Below are 17,977 nucleotides of genomic sequence, written 5' to 3'. Positions count from 1 at the left end.
TTGTCCAAGGCCACAGGCAATTCCCTTAGAACAAACAGGTTCCTTGTGCCCTTCTGTAATCCAGTGGGAGGAGAAAAACTTACCAGTCCTGTGGGGCTCTCCACTGCTTTCAGCAGTGCTGAAGGGCTCCCAGATCCTGCTTGGCTGAAGAGTGTGAGTTAAGTCTCTTGTTTCACTCATGCGCTAATGACTTTCCCTGCTTGCAGGATGAGGAAGAGTCCCTGAATGAAGTGGGCTATGATGACATTGGAGGCTGCCGGAAGCAGCTGGCCCAAATCAAGGAGATGGTGGAGCTTCCGCTCAGACATCCTGCACTCTTCAAAGCCATAGGCGTGAAGGTAGGGGTTGACTGGGTCCTCTCCACTTGTGTCATGAGTTAACAGCCTAGCCCAGGGCTTGATGCTCCACTGGGATCTTCCTGATCCAGCAGGAGCTTGGGAGTGCAGTTGGTGCTGTGGGTGGAGGGGGCTAAGCTGTACCCTTTCTTGCTGGCCTTGGGGGTCCCACTGATGGCCTTAAAAGCTACCTTTAGGGGTTCAGGCCACCACTGTGGTGCACATGGAGGGAAAAGCTGGAAGCCAGTCTGTTATCCCTGGAGAGACAGTGATGTGAAGAGCAGAGCCTTGCTGTGGAGCGGCGCTGTCTCCTGTTGGGAAGCTCTGGTTTCTGTGTAGTGATAACAAGCTGCTGCCACTTCAGCTTGCATCAGAGCTTTGGCGTGATGCACCCTTCAGTCTTTTCAGGTTACTGTGGGTCTACATAGACATGTCAACTTAACTTCCTAACAAAAGCCCTGCTCCTCGTCCGCAGCCTCCCCGGGGAATCCTACTGTATGGTCCTCCTGGTACTGGTAAGACCCTGATTGCCCGTGCAGTAGCTAATGAAACTGGAGCTTTCTTCTTCCTGATCAATGGTGAGTTTCATGAATTCCTTGAGCACCTGTCTGAAATGTTCATGCGGCTCAGGCCAACACCTGGCTTTAGTGCTGTTTGTAAGATTATTTTCACCATAATCTCTGTGAGCGGAGCCACCTCCTTTGAAGTCTCCCCTGCCCTGTGTCAAGGATGTCGCTGCATCATTTGGAGCCCATTTGTGTGAAAAGCCCTCTAGTGTCAGTGTGGAGTAAACTGCCGTCTCCTCATGGATAACCGGAGTTGTGAAGCCATGAGCCGATCTAGGAGGTGGATTCGTTCTTTCTGCTGCCGGAGTGTGGAGGTCGTGGTTTGACATGCCTGCCTATAAAATGCATCAGCAGAGAGCGTTTGCCTCTTCCGGCATGTTGTATTCATGAAGCAGTGATGGTACCTCTTTTGCCTGAGGTGGAACCCTGGGGCTATTGTTGGCATTGGGAGCTGAAGGCAAAGAGCTGTTCTTGTTTCACATCACAACACTGCCAGGAGCTTTCCCAACAGCCACAATGTGAGTCTTGCAATCTAGCCAAAGGGTCCAGACTCCATATTGACCCTTTAATGGGATCACAAAGGGCTGAGTCAGAGTGGGCTGGGGAGTATATGCTATAGCCAGCAATGGCCAGGTTACTGTGATGTTTTTATTTGGTCGGCCTGGTGCCACATCTCACACCTCAAGGTTTGGGGGCTGAGGATGTGTGCTTAGGAACTGCTCTTTCTTTCTTTCTTTCAGTCTTGGTCAGATAGCATCAAACTCTGTCCGCAAGGGTGAACTCGGCCAAACAGACCTTTTAGTATCAGAGTGACCTGTGTCAGGAGCTGGCAAGCTCATTAGCTCTTATGCAACAGCCCCCCACACCTTCCCCAGGCTGCAGGGGCTGGAGGACATTGTGGGTAATTCACAAGCTCTTCCTTTAGAGGTTGAGCTCCCATTGTATCACACAATAACGACACTTTGAATGGGAGTGCCAAACCTGCACCAGCAGAGGGGGCTGTAGGACAGACCGTGTAAGTGAAGCCGACAGGAGTACTTGGTCTAATCCTAGCTGTTGCCCCTAGGTACTGCACAGAACATTCAGTCCAGGGCTTCCATTGCCGCAGCTGGGGTGCTATAGAAAAGGACCTTAGTAGAGAGAGTCTAACACCTGTAATTGTTTGCCTGTTGTAGGCAATCTCTTATCCTCTTCCTGCCTTCTGGAACTCTCATGCATACAAACAGTCTGTCCCTGCAAAAGTCTGTTCGGACTGTCTGGAGAGCAGGCTCATATTTTTAGGATCCTAGGACAGGGAATTCCCTCTGGTTTGCAGCACACAAACAAAAGGCAACTGTGGCGTTTGAATCTCTTTCCCTAAAATCTTCAGTGTGTAATTTGGTCCCTCTCCTGTGATAGGATGAGTCCTTGAGCTGGGTGGATCGATTTAAATCGAGTTGCCGAAAAAGCTAAGACTGACGCTGCTTCGAGTGCACTTAATTTTGGAGAAAGAGACATTGAACTCATTGGCGCATCTGAGGTGTTCTGTTTAGAGAAAACCAGTATAGAATGGGGTTCCCTTGGGAAGGCTGAGCTGTGCTGAAGTAAAAGAGGGAATGACCTCAGGGCATCACCATTCTGGTCTGTGGCCATGATGTTCCAAAGTGTGCCTGTATTATATGTAATCTAAAATAAGCAAATGACACTCAATGGCAACTGGCAACTCTAAATTTCTCTTACTGCAGCTTTCTGTATTGTATACTTGAGTGATAGATACTAAACCAAGTTAACTAATTAAACAAGCCGTAAGGATTAGATAAACTGAACCTGTTTTCTAGCAACAGCCAACACAGCAAACAGCTTGAGAATTTACTTGTCACATCACACTTATACTAAAAAGCAGAGTCTTGAAGAATGATGCACTGCAAAATGAATTACTGAAGTTACTCACCCGTTGATGTGATCAGCCATGTCCACATAATTTTCTTCCAACTAAGTTTTATGATCTTTCATTCATGCGCGCACGCCTTGCATCATCTGCTTGCACTGCTTACACCTGACACAAAATTTCCTTTTTTTACCCAGGAAACAAATTTTAAAATATTCTCAGGCGTGGGGGTGGGGTGGGGGTGTCTCCTATGCCCAGAAGCTGTGGCAGATTTCTGTGGCAAATGTGCCAGGGAATATAGGAAGCTGTGTGTGTGCTGACCGTTGTCTTTCCTTTTTCTTTAAGTCCACTCCACTGTTCCTTTCCCTGCTTCATGTGTTGTTTCCTATGTACTGTGCCTTTGTCTATAAGACAATTTCTGATTTCTCTGCCGTGCTTAGCGCAGGTCTACCACTACAAAAGCACAGGACAAAAACAACCCAATCCATCTGGTGTCTGTCTTTGCATATTACTCTTTAGTCTGCTGTGAAACAGAAACCGAAAGCCTAGAACTTTCAAGGAGAGCTAGTAGTTAGGCTGGACAGCCATTTATTCGTTATATGAGACTGCAAATGTATAGGTAGCATGTTTGTGATGAGATTTAAATGCAAGTGTTAAATGAGAAATGCGGCATTTTCTTTTTTAAATAAAACCAATTTAATTTTAAAAAAATCTGATTTTTTTTATTTTAAATCATCCATTTTTATCCACCGTGTCCTAGAGAGAGAAATGAACTAAACAAGCAAAGATAAAAGGTGGCTCAGTTATTCTAACTGAATGTAGTTAGGTGGTTTGAAGACTCTAGGCTGCTGCTGTTATATTTGCTGCTGTGCATTTTGCCAGTAATCCCAGCCCAGACTGTGCCCAGTTCTGTCTAAACAATCAGCGCATTCCTTTGCAGAGAGAAATGTAACTTACGCTCTGAGCAATGAGCAGTTCAGGCACAAGTGCTGTTTGTTACTTGTGCTTCTCCAAACCCTGTCACCTTGCTGCTGTTTTCCAGGCCCTGAGATCATGAGCAAGCTGGCTGGGGAGTCGGAGAGCAATCTGCGAAAAGCTTTTGAGGAAGCTGAAAAGAATGCTCCTGCCATCATCTTCATTGATGAATTGGATGCTATCGCTCCCAAGAGAGAGAAGGTAAATGAGTCCTATTCTGGCATTTCCCCTTGTCCACTTTAGCACTGGTTGATGTGACTGTAATTGAGTGCAGTGCAGAGGCAGTGAGTGTAGCTGCATCGTGCTAACCTAGGGCCTGAGTCCCAGTCTGAACTGGGATGACTCCAAAGCCGTGGGCTGCCATGGAACAGTAAGTGCCTGTAGAACTTAAGGTTTGCACTAATGTCTGCAGTTGCTACAGCATTGCCAGCTGGCTTCCGTCGGGTCTGTTGCTGATCTGCTGTTTTCTCTCTCCGTAGACGCATGGAGAGGTGGAACGTCGTATAGTTTCTCAGCTGCTGACTCTTATGGATGGCCTGAAACAGAGAGCACATGTGATTGTTATGGCAGCTACCAACAGACCTAACAGCATTGACCCTGCACTCAGGCGATTTGGTAACTGACCTTGCCCCGTGTTAGTTGGGGGCATCCATTGCTTGTTACAAGTGGCGCCTGAGTTATGGCCATGAAATGATGGATTAGGCGTTAGCATGTGCCAAATAACGTCATAGGGCTGATTGACAATTTGCTGACTCATTTCTTCAGGTGCTCCTGGAAACTCATTTCTGGCTTCCAACATTTTCTATCCCTCCGCTTCAGTTATAAACTGGAGAAATGGTCTGGTGCTTTAGTGAGGGTGATTCCTGCACGATATTAAACAAAATCTACCAGAAACCGTGAGGAAGCTTTAAAGACCACTGCTACTAACTGATCACTTCAGACAGGTTCATCCCTGACCTTATCGTAAGCCCCAAGTTGTCCTAATTTCAGTTTGTGTCGAGACATGTCCAGTGAAGTCTCAGAACTGTGTGTCAAGCATGACTATCCGATTTGCATGAACAGTTTCTGCCACGGTGGACGCTTGTGGAACTTACATGGGCAAGTGGACAACTAACCGCACAGCCAGTTGCCTGAGTGCACAGTTCTGGTGCCACTGCAATTGCCAGATGTTTACATTTTTGCATGCGACTATATTGCTTTTTATTGCAGTTGGAGCTTTTTCATGCTGGGCGCTGTAACGCCGTGTATCTGTAGGTTAGGTACTACAATGCGTAAGAAACAGAACGTGAGCTTTAGGTGTGACTCTGTGGCCATAAGAGCAAGTGAAAATCTGGGTGCATAATGAGCAGGGTTGGGAGTTGGATCAGTGAGGCAGTTCCATCCTGTGCTTGGGACTGCTGCAACCATTGCTGGAACTGTGTCCTGTTCTTGTGCCCACGAAGCAAGATGAGGGTAGTAAATTGCAGAGGATTCAGAGAAGAGCACTAGAATGATTAAAGGGTTAGAAAACCTGCTTATAGCGATAGACTGAGAAGGCGGTGGCATGATTTGATTACAATCCTTAGGTCTCTAAGGCAGAATTAAATATTTAATAACAGCTCTTCAATCTAGCATGGAAAGGTCTAAGCGGTGATACTCAGACCTCAGTGGTTCAGGAGCCAAATTCGCATCAACATTAACCAGAAGGGTCACAGTTGTCAATTCATTGTTTCATTTACTTAGCCCTGCCGTGAGTGCCAGGGACTGGACTAGATGACCTCTTGAGGTCCCTTCCAGTCCCATGAGTCTGTGATTTACTATTTTTAGATACAGTAATTCTCACAGCAGTACGACTGACCAGGTACTCAACAGCTGGTTAATAATCTAGTGAGAGCATCTTAACAGGCTAATAATTCATTCATAGCATTTTAACGTCATGGACTGACAAGACCTCCAGGAGACAAGTTAGAAAGGCTGTTGTGGCTCCCAAGTAGGGTTCCCTCCTATTTTTTCCATCTGGGGTGAAATAAGTTGTGTTATGTGCCCCAGTGCATGTGCGGCTGTGCACCACCAAGAGAAACACAGGCTGCTGGCTGTGGGCGCTCTGCTAATCAGCTGTGCAGCACCTCACTCTCTCCTGGGTGGCCGTCTGAGTGCTCAACTGACCAGAAACTGTGTCCCCGAGCTTCACTCCATGTATCACAGGTTTAAGGTAATCCAGTGGGTGGGAGTTGAAGCTAGACAAATTCAGATAGAAAATAAGGGAGAACATGGAGCCACTGGTACAAGAGTTGGGGTGGATTTGCTATCGCTGAAGGGATGATTTTTGTAGATGTGCTAAGGATTATCTGGGGCAGTTGTCTGACCTGTGCGGTACCAGGTGCCAGAGAACATGATGGCCGTGGTCCTTTTGCCGTAGGCTCCTTATATCTGTGGTGCTGTTTCTGTCTGAAACAGAGCAGTGCTGGTGAAGGGGACACCTGCCTGCCCCCAAAGTATAAATCACTCTAGAAAAATAACTAAACCCACACAATGCTTCTCTAAATTTGTTGATCCTGAATTCCGATTATGCCTCTGCATCCGTCTCTCCCCCTCACAGCTCTGTCATTCCTGTAGCACCGAAGTGCGGGGACTTCCTGGAACGCATATACAGCCCTTGATTTGCTTCTCAGTGGGCCCAAGGAGAGGGAAGTGCCATAATCCAGGAACTCAGCAGCATGGTTTTTGTGCTCCCTAGGTCGCTTTGACAGAGAGGTGGATATTGGAATCCCTGATGCCACTGGCCGCCTTGAGATTCTGCAGATCCACACAAAGAACATGAAGCTGGCTGACGATGTCGATCTGGAGCAGGTTGGTAGTGTGCTTTCTGGGAGTGCCTCTGTTGTAGGAGCTCATCCGTGTTCTCACTCGGGGGTCATGTAATGGATGAATTGTTGCAGTTAAGGAGATGTAATTGATCCCTGGGACTGACAGGGCTGGGGATGGGATGGGCAGGGAATTTTTGGCCTTAACTCTACCTAGATGGCTTGTGACCAAAAGTCACTGCCATCCAGGTGACAGGCTTTGCTGGGCTGTGTGTATGTATGGTGGGGGAGGGATTTGTTCTGCCTTGGGAGAGATATGGCTTGAGGCAGAAGAGGCAGGGACTAGCCTTCCCCAGCCAGCCCTATGTGCCACCAGGGGCTCTGATAGCAATTTCAAGGGCCTGGGGCTCTGACCACTGATTCTTGGTCAAAGACTGGAAACCCAGGCCTATGAAATTGTTGGACCCAGGGGCAACCTCATCTCTTGCTCTCCCCTGCCTGCATCAGCAGGTGTGCTGCTATCTGGAAGTGACAGAGCTGCATAAGAGTGCCTACACTGGGTCAGGCCCATGGTCTGCCTACCCCGGTATCCTGTCTCCAGCTGTGACCAGTGCCAAATGCCCCAGAGGGAATGAACAGAACAGGGCAGTTTTCAAGTGATCCATCCCCTCTTGTCCAAACCCAGCTTCTGTCCGTCATAGGCTCAGGGACATCCAGAACATTGTGTTTCTGACCTTCTTATCTAATACCCACTGATAAACTATCCTCCAGGAATTTACCTAGGTCTTTTTGAACCCACTTCTTGCCTTCCAAACACTGCCTGGCAAGGAGTTCCACTGGTTGACTGTGCCTTGTGTGAAGAAATATTTCCTTAGGATTGTTTTAAACTTGCTGCCTGTTAATTTCATTGGGTGACTCTTAATTCTTACATTACGTGCAGGACTAAATAACACTTCCTCATTCAATTTCCCCACACCAGTCATGATTTTACTGAGTTGTCTCATTCTCTCCCCATCATCTCTGAACAAGCTGAAAAGTCCCAGTTTTGGCTTTTGTGTCGTATTCTCTCTCCTTTCCCCGATGGTCCCTACCATTCTGTTCCTGCTGCCCACTGAGCAGCTCTTTCCAGAGAACTATCCACAGTGACTCCAAGGTCTCTGGAGCAGCAATATTTCACTCAGATGCCATCACTGTGTATGTAAAGTTGGGGTCTCATTCCCCAGCGTGCCTGGGCCAGTTTGAGGAGCATTGTGCTGCTGTTTCATCAGACTTCTCCAGCTGGCAGCCTCAGTTGAGAGGGCCACCAAGTGAGCTCTCTGAGCGTTTGTTTGGCTACATGTCTGCGAAGCGGTGTGTTTACAGTATAGAGGACTCCTCTCCGGGGCTGTGGTGTGTCTCCTTTCTGAAGTCTTAGGTCCAGTCTTGTGTGAAAACATTCAGTTACTTTTCTGCCTTGTTTGAAACAGCTTCTCCCTACCTGTTGGCTGCTGGGGGCTGTTTGCTCAACCTGAACTCATAGCAAAGCGTCAAGGTTCCTGTCCTCCAAAGGCTTACTGCATGTCTTGCCAGCTAGGCTCTGGGGCAGGGAAGTGGGGGCCCAAATTCTGCCAGTGTGACATGTTTGCTTGTGTCCCTGTAAGTCACAGCTGATGCTTCGCTTTCAGGTGGCCAACGAGACCCACGGCCATGTCGGGGCTGACTTGGCTGCTCTCTGCTCCGAAGCAGCTCTTCAGGCCATCCGGAAGAAGATGGATCTCATAGACCTGGAGGATGAAACTATTGATGCAGAAGTGATGAACTCGCTGGCCGTGACCATGGATGACTTCAGGGTAATGGAGACATGCTGTTTGCTGCTGGCACCAGTCTCCTCCTTGGGACGAGTGGACCTGGTGTGTTAATTTGTGTCACCCTTTCTGTCCTGGCATTAGTGGGCTCTGAGTCAGAGCAACCCCTCGGCTCTGCGGGAGACAGTGGTGGAGGTACCTCAGGTTACCTGGGAAGACATTGGTGGTCTCGAAGATGTCAAGAGAGAACTCCAGGAGCTCGTACAGGTGAGGGCTGGTGCGCATGATTCCTGGCTGCCAGCTGAATTGTTACCTTAAAAAAAATCTGAGTGGTCCCTGTGTGGGCTGCAAGTGGAGTTTACCTGTGCAAGGGTTTCTGATCACTTGTAATCCCATAGGCCTCCTCTTCCCAAACATGTTCACATCATGTCTGATTCCCCCAAACTAAAGCGTAAGCATCATGTTGCTTCCTGTTGGTACTGACAGTCTGGTGTGTACGGGGGGGGCTGTGTATGTACTGAGGGGGGTGTTATGCTTCTCTGCCTTGTTCTCCATTGCAGCTCCCTGCGCAGCCCTGGTGTTGGTACGAGCCAGGGGAAATGCTGTTGTAGGTGGGCACCAGAGTTCTCGTGTTATCTAGGTTTCTCTGAGACCCAGAGTGAGAGAGTTGCTGCTGTTCAGTGTAGAAGAGACCTTCATATCTGAGAAACTAAGTGCTGAGTCTGCACTGTCAGAGAGCAGGAGGGGTTTGATTGAGGGCCTCCCGCTATCGTTAAGTGTTTACCAGCAAGAAGCTCTGGAAATGCTTTTTCTTCTCTGTTAGCTCTGTGATGCCAGGGTCAGGGCAGTCCTGCCATGCCTCTGTCGAGCTGCTGGTCGCTGTCTGCAGGGTGACACAGAAATTGGAGACTCCCGTTTGCTCTTGTTCTGTGACATTAATCCAGGCCAACTTACTAGTAACCAAAAGCCATCCCCTGGCCCTGTGCCACTTGAATTGATGGATCTGTCCACACTTTCTGGAGGGAGACTGATTGAATGGGCCACAGAGAATGAACTTTGACCTGCCACTGCTAGTGTGTTCCCTGCAGGGCAGAGATGAGCACACTGGCAGAGCCCTGCTGTTGGCCAGGCAGCTCCTGGTCTGGGAACAAGCAGGGCTCTCCAGGCCCCAGGACTGTGGATGGTGAATGGCATTGAATCAGGGATGGGCAATCATTTTCACAGAGAGGCCACTCCTCAAATTTTGGTACTGGTCGTGGCCTAGCTCTTGGCCCCCCGGAAGGAGTGGGGCCTTGACCAGAAGGGTTGGTGTTGGGGAATGCAGAGAGAGAGAGACATTTTGTGTGCTGTGCTGTGCTGTGTGGAACAGACTGGGTGACAGTGACAGTATGTGTGCTGGCTGCTGCTGGGTAAGTTGCTGAGAGAAGCCACCCTCTCTCTCTTGAGGGGAAGCCTGTCCTGTGTCTGGTCTCCGCTCCCCTGCTCAGCACTCTTGAGTGAGTCTCTTACCAGCCACGCTTCAGGCTGTACTGTCTCCATTATGTCTCCCCTTCTCCCCAATCCCTGCTCTGCAGAGAAGGGGTACGGGGCAGGGGAACACCCTGACCTCTGCATGACCCTGTGCCCTCCAGCCCTGTGCGCAGCCAGCAGCAGAACCCTAGGAGCAGCTCCCCCTGCAGAGACACAAGGGCTGGGGTGGGGCAGCCACACACATCTGCTGGCTGCTTTGCTAATCAGCTGAAGGGCTCGAGAGAAATGCTTGGTGGGCTGGCTGATTTTGCTCACCCTGCGTTAGACATTGGCTTGAAAATTACATGAGAATCCGAGGCAGAACAGAGGTTTGGAGCTTTAGACCTCCCAGCTGGCAGGGTCAGGGTGTGATCCCTTGCTCTGGCTCCATGTTCTCTGAAGGCTGATGCAAGAGTTTTCTCTTCTCCAGTACCCTGTGGAGCACCCAGACAAATTCCTCAAATTCGGCATGACTCCATCCAAAGGGGTTCTATTCTATGGGCCACCCGGCTGTGGTAAGACACTGCTGGCTAAAGCCATTGCCAATGAATGCCAGGCCAACTTCATCTCCATCAAGGGGCCAGAGCTGCTCACCATGTGGTTTGGGGAATCAGAGGCCAACGTGCGCGAGATCTTTGACAAGGTAAGTGACTTTGTTTCCAAAAAAGGGTTTTAACGTTAGGTCCCATTTTCCCAGCACATCACGTGTGCTGAGCTGGCCTGGCAGCTTGGTGCCCCCAGTGCGGTCTTGATTTTGCCATGGCATAGGAAAATTATTGACCCCTCCCAGCAGCACAAGTAACCTAGATGTAGTAGGCTTGCGCCTGCTACCGCCTGCACTTGTTGGATGATAGGTCTCGGACATCATGGCAGTCTGTGCCGGAAAAGGACCAGAATCAAAGGGAACAAGGGATGTTGAGGAAAAAAAAGTCCCGTTCTGTGTCTAGAAACTAGCTGAAGGGTGTGTGGTCTGGTTGGCTCTGCGTTCAAACCCCTCAGCCGGTCCAGCGTAGCAAGGCTGCACGCTCTCGAGAGTCCTGTTCCGCAGCAGAAACATGAGCCTCTGCAGAGCTGCATGCTTTTCTTGGGAGGCTGCTTTCAGATTGTGTGTAATGCCCACAGGCAGACTTGAACTGGGACCTCTGGAGCTTAGTGCAGGTCAGTGGGCTCTCAGCTGAGGCTGTGGAGGCGATGCATTCTTTCTCTCTGTCAGTGGCTAAGGGCACATCTGCACTTAAGGGAAGAGCAGTGCGCTAGCCGTTGATCTTCCCAGGTTTGATTTAGCACACCTGGGGGGACGCGCTAAGTTGAGCTGTCGTGGCACCACTGTTGACCCTGGTACTTCGGGCAGTGGTGAGGAGTGCGGGAAGTCAGTGGGAGAGTGTCTCCTGTCAACCTCCCGCTGCGTGGACGGCAGCAAAAATGGATTTTAAATAAGGTGACTCCAGCAAGGCAATTCTTATAGCTGGATTTGCGTATCTAAAATCTTCTTTTCCTCCTAGTATAGACCAGGCCTAAGTGCTGCTACATGAGACAGTGAGCCACATGCAGTAGGTGTGTGGCTTTCACACGCGGCCTGGCTGTGGGAAGGGAGGTTTGGAAGGGGAGGGAAATCTCATGCAGGAAGAGTGCCCATCAGCCAGGGAGTTCTTCCCGGCTTTGCTCTTCTCCTGCGAGTCTCCAGCATTCTGTTCCCTGCTCTCGGGGAAATGCCTCAGTCCACTGAGCGCAAGCATTTGTGATGTCCACCTAGGACAGCCCCGGAGTTGCTTGTCTGAGCTGCCCTGAGGTCCAGCAGCACTCTGCCGTCTGTGATGAGCAAGGGCTTGTGTTTGTCAGGCCAAGGCCAGGAGCTGCTACATTGGAATTCTTGTGTGGCCCTGGCCCTTGCTGTGACACACAACGGAGCTGTGTGTGTTTGCCTTGGGCAGGCCCGCCAAGCAGCACCCTGTGTGCTCTTCTTCGATGAGCTGGACTCCATTGCAAAGGCTCGAGGTGGGAACATCGGGGATGGAGGTGGTGCTGCAGACCGCGTCATTAACCAAATTCTGACCGAGATGGATGGCATGTCCACTAAGAAGAACGTCTTCATCATTGGTGCTACCAACAGGCCAGACATCATTGACCCAGCCATCCTGCGCCCTGGCCGCCTGGACCAGCTCATCTACATCCCCCTGCCTGATGAGAAGTCACGGGTCGCCATCCTCAAAGCCAACCTGAGGAAGTCCCCCGTTGCCAAGGCGAGTCCTGAGGCTTTGGCCAAGGTTTTGGTGTTCCTGGGGTCCAGTGATAGTGGGGCTGGCAGTGAAGCACCTGCTGCTTCTGGTAGCACTGGAGCTTCAGTCCCTGATGTGGGGGAGGTTTGTAACCTGAGTGCTGATGCGTGTGGGAGTGGTGGCTTTGCCTGTGCCCAGAACCAAGCTGTGGGATTCTCCTGCAGTGGACTTTATTTCCCCACTCCTGACTAATGCTAGGAGGGCAGCCTATTGTCTTGTGGGCCCAGGACACCTTGCTGTTTGCTGACAACGTCACGTGTAAAGAATAGCCCCCTCCCAATTCTCCCGCAGGATGTGGACCTGGAGTTCCTGGCTAAGATGACCAATGGCTTTTCGGGAGCTGACCTGACAGAGATCTGCCAGCGCGCCTGCAAACTGGCCATTCGCGAGTCCATTGAGAACGAGATCAGGCGAGAGCGCGAGAGGCAGACCAACCCTTCTGCCATGGTGAGGGAGGCTGTCTCCCATTGCTGTTGGAGTCTCCAGGCTGCTGGCACTGGTCTTCCCGGGTACCCTGAGGCAGCGTGTGTGGCTTGTGCAGCATTCTCAGCCCCGGAGCAGTGTGCTGGCCTTGGTCAGCCGAGCTGCTCTTCAGAGCAGTGGGCTCTTGCCTGCCCGAAGGCTGGAGGGGTGGGGGAGGGGCGAGGGATTTCCACTCTCCCAGGCAGTGGCATCTGCCAAGGGGACCCTTCCCTGAGTGAGGCCACGTCTCTGTCCCTTCCCCCTGACTGGCTGCCGGAGCATTAACCAAAGCGGTGCTCTTGGGCGCAGGGTGAGCCAAGGTCTGTCTCTGGTCCCTTGCAGGAAGTGGAGGAGGATGACCCAGTTCCAGAGATCCGCAGGGATCACTTCGAGGAGGCCATGCGCTTTGCTCGCCGCTCTGTCAGTGACAACGACATCAGAAAGTACGAGATGTTCGCACAGACCCTACAGCAAAGCCGTGGCTTTGGCAGCTTCAGGTGAGTGAGGCCAGGCAGATGCCGGGGAGGCTCCTGACAGCGAGGGGCTTCAGCTGTGGCCTGGTGTTTGGGGAACCTTGTGCCACCCACCAGCTCGCCTTTCCCCCCCCAGTGCCAGTTGCTCACTTCCTGCCCTCAAGCCCATGCTGCACGAGAGCAGCCTGGCCCAGCCGGGAGGGGCTGCACTTCGGTGCAGGGGCTCTGTGAAGTCCTGGGGGCTGCTTCTGCATTGCAGGGGCTGTAGGTCTGAGTTTAAAAACTTCCCAGCCACCTGAGCAGGGGGTGTGGCTTCCTCCCAGATTGCCTGGGCTGGGGCCTGCAGTGCGGGGAAAGGCGCCAGGCAGCTCTCCGGAGGCGCCTGACTGCTCTCTCTCTTCTCTCCCTTCCCAAAATGCTCTGTGCAGATTCCCGTCAGGTAACCAGGGTGGCGCTGGCCCAAGCCAAGGCACAGGAGGCGGCAGCGGAGGCAACGTGTACAGTGAAGACAATGACGACGACCTGTATGGTTAACGTGCCCTCCTCTGGGACCAAACTCCAGCCCAGGCCGTGTTGTACAGGGAAATTCCAATGCTCAGTGGACTCTAGGCTTCTTCATTCCTCAGAGCAGTGTAGCTGCCTGCCAGACTTCACACGGGGTGTCTGTTGCAAACACCGTACAATACCGCCCGGTGTTCGTTTGGGAGGCACCGGGAATTAACGAGGAGGGGAACTGACTTAATTTCTGAGACATTTCTGTTCTAGTTTATGTGGCAGAATCAGCAGCTTTAGCAAAGGGTACAACGCTAGCCTGTATAAAAAAACCACAAAAGTATAAAAAAATACAAATAAAAATCCCATAGAATTCCAAGCTGGCCACGGCCTTCCTTTGTGAGACATGGCTGTGGCATAGCCAGCTCTACCATCTCACTCTTCTCCCTGCCCTTCTCAGCCCCTTCTCTGGGGACAGCTTTGCTCTGGGTTAGCCCAGTGAACCGTCGGCCTTGAGTGAGCATTTGGACAATAAACACTCAAGCAGTTTCAACCCCACGCCCGGTTGCACGCTGAATCTGAGCGGCTCCATGTAAGGGCAGGTGCTGAAATGTCCCTTCTCAGCGTAAGGCGTGTCGACACTTACCGCAGTGTCGAAGCTGCTCGGTCAGTCCTCGGAGGTTTGGCTTAGCGTGGCTTGGAGGGACACACTAAATTGGGCGCTGGGGGCGGGCCCATTGACTGCTCTGACTCCTCAGTCGTGAGGCAGAAGGGAAGAGTTTCTCCTGTCAACCTCCCACTGTGGGGCCAGTGGAGATATTCATCCTCAGGTGCGTCCAATCCAGCTACGCTCTTCTGAGCTGGACTTGGATCTCTTAGGTCGACTTTCTCCCCTAGTGCAGACCTGCTCTGAGTGTGAGGTCGCATCTTGCTGCCGTGCTGGCACCTGTGTTGAGTGCTGTGTTGTAGATCCATTCTCTGGGCTCCAACGGGCCAGCCTTCCAGGGCTTGTCCACTTCCCTTGGGTATGACCACCTGTTCTGCCAGCTAGCCGGCTGGGTTCAAAGCATCCCAGCAGGTGCTGGATGCATCTGCCCGAAGCGACTGGGAGTGCAGCGTGCCAGGCACATGGGCAGGACATAGAGGGGCTTCCTCTTCCACAGCTCTCCTGGTGCCCCAGGGCAGCTGTCCTGCGCTGGGCAGGCTGCAGAGTAATTCCTGCTTGCAGAGGGGCCCATCTTCCCCTTGGGCTGCAGCCAGGCCCTGGTGCTTTGGGGAAGGGCTGGGGTTTTAGTTGCCAATGGTGCTAACCCTGCTCTCGCTGTTTCTCTTACCAGCCCACCAGGGCTTTCCTCTCTGTGGCATGGCTGCCCTCCCTCTCCCAGGCTTGCCCTGTGAGCTGGGCGAGCCACCGCGCACTGCTGGGTCCCCTCTCAGTGCTGTAGATGGGACACAGCACTGGAGCCCTTGGGTGCACTCGCTGCCTGCTCGCCTCTAGGTCAGTGTGCAGGGGATGGCGTGAAGGAACAGAGAAGGGTGCCGTTCCTTGGGCCCTGGCAGACAAGAACGACGGCTCTTAGCCAGGGTGTGCAGTGCTGGCGCCCCTGGCTTCTGCGGGGCAGAGGCTGGAAGTGGATGACAGGGTAGGGATCACTGCATAATTACCTGGTTGGTCCACTCCCCCTGGGCACCTGGCGTTGGCCTCTTTTGGCAGACAGGACCCTGGGCTGGCTGGACCTTTGGTCTGACCCAGTGGGGCTGTTCTTAGGTTATGACCAGACCAAAGGTCCATCTAGCCCAGGGGCCTGTCTGCCAACGGTGGCCAATGCCGGGTTCCGAGGGAGCGAACAGGGCAGGGATCCATCCTCTCTGGCCCATTTGCAGTGTGGTATGGTCACTCCCGCCCCTGGGCCCCGGGCCCCTGTTCTGTGCAGTCTCAGGTAGTTCGGCAGTGCAGTATGACTCCTGCTGGCCCTTACAGGGGTTTGGATTTCTGTCCCCCAGGCAGGGCTTTGGGTAGGTGACCCCTGGGCTGGATAAACTGCCCCCCCAGCCACCGGCTGAATTCTCTGGCTACCTGGGAGGAAGGGACGGGGGAGCTCCTCTCCTCCCCTGCTGTCCCTGGGGATGCTGACATTCTTCTTTGCAGTTTTCTCTCTCACCCTCCCCTGTAACCCTCTTCGTCTCCCCATGCCTTCCCTCCAGGGAAAGGCTTTTTAAAAGGTCCTGTGGCAGCCTCCGGTGGGACCAGCTGGCCCTCCTTGGTAGCAGCCCCTGCTCCTGCTCTGCCTGTATCACTCCTGATTCTGCTTTTTAGAGCTGCCTCTCCCCTTGGGAGCTTGCCCTCTGGCCTGACCCTGTCTCACCAGCTGCCTTTTGTTTGTTTTAAATTCGCTGCTTTCATTTGGTGCCTCTAGTTCTTGCTTTTAAACATGTAAATAACTTTTCCTTACTGACTTTCTCCAGACCTCTCATGATTTTATAGACCTCTGTCATATCCCCGTCTTCTCTTTTCTAAACTGGAAAGTCCCGGTCCCTTGACTCTTGCCTCACATGGCAGCTGTTCCAACCCCCTCATCAGTTTTGTTGCCCTTTTCTGAACTTCTCCAATGCCAATATATCTTTTTGTGAGAGGAGGCAACCACATCTGTACGTAGTATCCAAGATGTGGGCGTCCCATGGTTCTATGTGGAGGCAATAAGATAGTTTCTATCCATTTTTAAAGGGTTCCTAACGTTCTGTTTGCTTTTTCTGATGCGCAGAGTGGCTGATGTCAGAGAGCTATCCACAAGGACCCCAAGATCTCTCTTTAATTGTAGCAGCTAATTTAGCCCCCAGCATTTTATACATGTGTTTGGGATTGTTTTGCATTATGCATTATTTTGGGTTTATCAACATTAAATTTCATCTGCCATTTTGTTGCCCAGTCTCCTAGTTTTGTGAGATCCTTTTGAAACTCTTTGCAGAGTTTTGGTCTTACCTATCTTGAGCAGTTTAGTATCAGCTGCAAATTTTGCCCCCTCACTGTTCACCCCCTTCTCCTCATTTATGAAGTGGTTGAATAGGATCGGTCCCGGTGTGGACCCTATGGGACACCACTAGTTACCTCTCTCCCTTCTGAAAACTGACTGTTTATTCCTACCCGTTGTCTCCTGTCTGTTAACCATTCAGCGATCCGTGAGAGGACCTGTCCTCTTGTCCCCTGACGCTCGCTTTGCAGCTCGGGTGTTGAAGGGTGAATGGTAGAGGAGGGCCTCTGGCTCTTGAGTCCTAAACTACTCTCTAGTCGGAAAGCCTGATGCTCCAGCTGCTTTGGGCTGTGGTTACGGGACTGACCCAGGGCGATCAGCTGTGAGCTGGACCACTTGCCTGTACAGTTCTGGAGGGGCAGAGCAGGATGCTGAAAATCTACATACGCCACCCCAGAGCAGCCTCCTGCCCTGTTCGGTCCCCTTCCTGTTTGCCCCCAGTAGTAGTGCAGTTTGCAAAGGGGCTATGTGAGGCTGTTGAACAAAGTGCTGGAGAGTCGCCAGCTGGAGAGGAAAGGGGCTCTTCCTACAGGTACCTGGTGTGTTGGGAGTGGGGGGCGGGGATGCAGGGTGAGGGCAGGGCCACACCCAGTGTTGTGTGTCGATGTGGGACAGCTGTGTTCCTGCAGAGCCCTGGCTCCAATGTGGTCACAGCTCCAGTGTTGCTGCTGGGCAGCCAGGCCAAGGCTGCATCCTGCTGGACTACAGCTTGGGGAGGAGAAAGAAGCCCCGAGTTCATGGTCACAGTAGCTGAAGGCTGCAACTGTCAAGGAGGAAGGACTTGGGTAGGGTAAGGGGGTAGCAGAGCGAACTTCGCCAGAGCTGGAATGCATGCCGCAGGGAGCGGGACCGGCGCTGGGCTCATCCGCAGGTGAGGGCGGAAGCCCCTCTATTCAGGGCATTTAAATTTTAGAGCACAGACCTGCGGCCCACACTGCCAGGAACAATCCTGCGCTGCCCCTTCCTGACTGCTCACCTAGCTCCCTGGCCCTGCCTGCAACCCTAGAGCAGGGTGGAGCGGGGCCAGGCCAGGTGGCACAGAGCCTAGGCTGAGAAGGTGAGCAGTAGTAAACCTGCTGGATTTGACAAAAATGCATTTTAGCTGATGGCTCTGGGCCTCCTCGGCTGGGAAGCAGGCTGCTGCCTGGGGAGCAGGAGCGGAGCCAGTGGCCCTCCAGGAGGGCTGTTGGCACAGGCTGATGGAAGACCAGGGAAACAGTCAGAGGCGCAGAACTAGTTGAAAAACTTCTCAAAGACTGTTTGCGAGGCTGGGCTCAGCCTGAGGGAAAAGTCCTGCAGCTGGGCTAGTCCGGATGTTCAGGGAGTACTGGGCTGGACTGGAGGATGGAACTGGTAGAAAGCCAACAAATGACCCAAGCAGGGAGGTGCTGAAAGCACGGTGCTCCGATTAACACCATCCCTGCCT

General features: G+C 52.1%; 1 protein-coding gene across 1 annotated transcript in view; it reads left to right on the top strand.

Annotated features, from left to right (window-relative positions):
• The window catches only part of VCP (valosin containing protein), a 35,568-nt gene extending 19,132 nt beyond the window's left edge, over positions 1–16,436 (top strand). Inside the window, exons 6-17 of the mRNA XM_074995871.1 lie at positions 207–338; positions 811–913; positions 3,811–3,944; positions 4,223–4,358; positions 6,460–6,572; positions 8,191–8,355; positions 8,455–8,577; positions 10,250–10,462; positions 11,751–12,059; positions 12,387–12,542; positions 12,900–13,054; positions 13,459–16,436. Of these exons, the coding sequence (XP_074851972.1) occupies positions 207–338; positions 811–913; positions 3,811–3,944; positions 4,223–4,358; positions 6,460–6,572; positions 8,191–8,355; positions 8,455–8,577; positions 10,250–10,462; positions 11,751–12,059; positions 12,387–12,542; positions 12,900–13,054; positions 13,459–13,564 (1,845 nt within the window). The 3' untranslated portion in view covers positions 13,565–16,436. The remainder of the gene's footprint in view (positions 1–206; positions 339–810; positions 914–3,810; positions 3,945–4,222; positions 4,359–6,459; positions 6,573–8,190; positions 8,356–8,454; positions 8,578–10,249; positions 10,463–11,750; positions 12,060–12,386; positions 12,543–12,899; positions 13,055–13,458) is intronic.
• Positions 16,437–17,977: the final 1,541 nt, after the last annotated feature.

Source organism: Carettochelys insculpta, chromosome 5 (assembly GCF_033958435.1).
Source record: "Carettochelys insculpta isolate YL-2023 chromosome 5, ASM3395843v1, whole genome shotgun sequence".
Taxonomy (NCBI): Eukaryota; Metazoa; Chordata; order Testudines; family Carettochelyidae; genus Carettochelys; species Carettochelys insculpta.
Note: the sequence above shows the minus strand (reverse complement) of the source record. Positions and strands in the feature narration are given on the sequence as shown.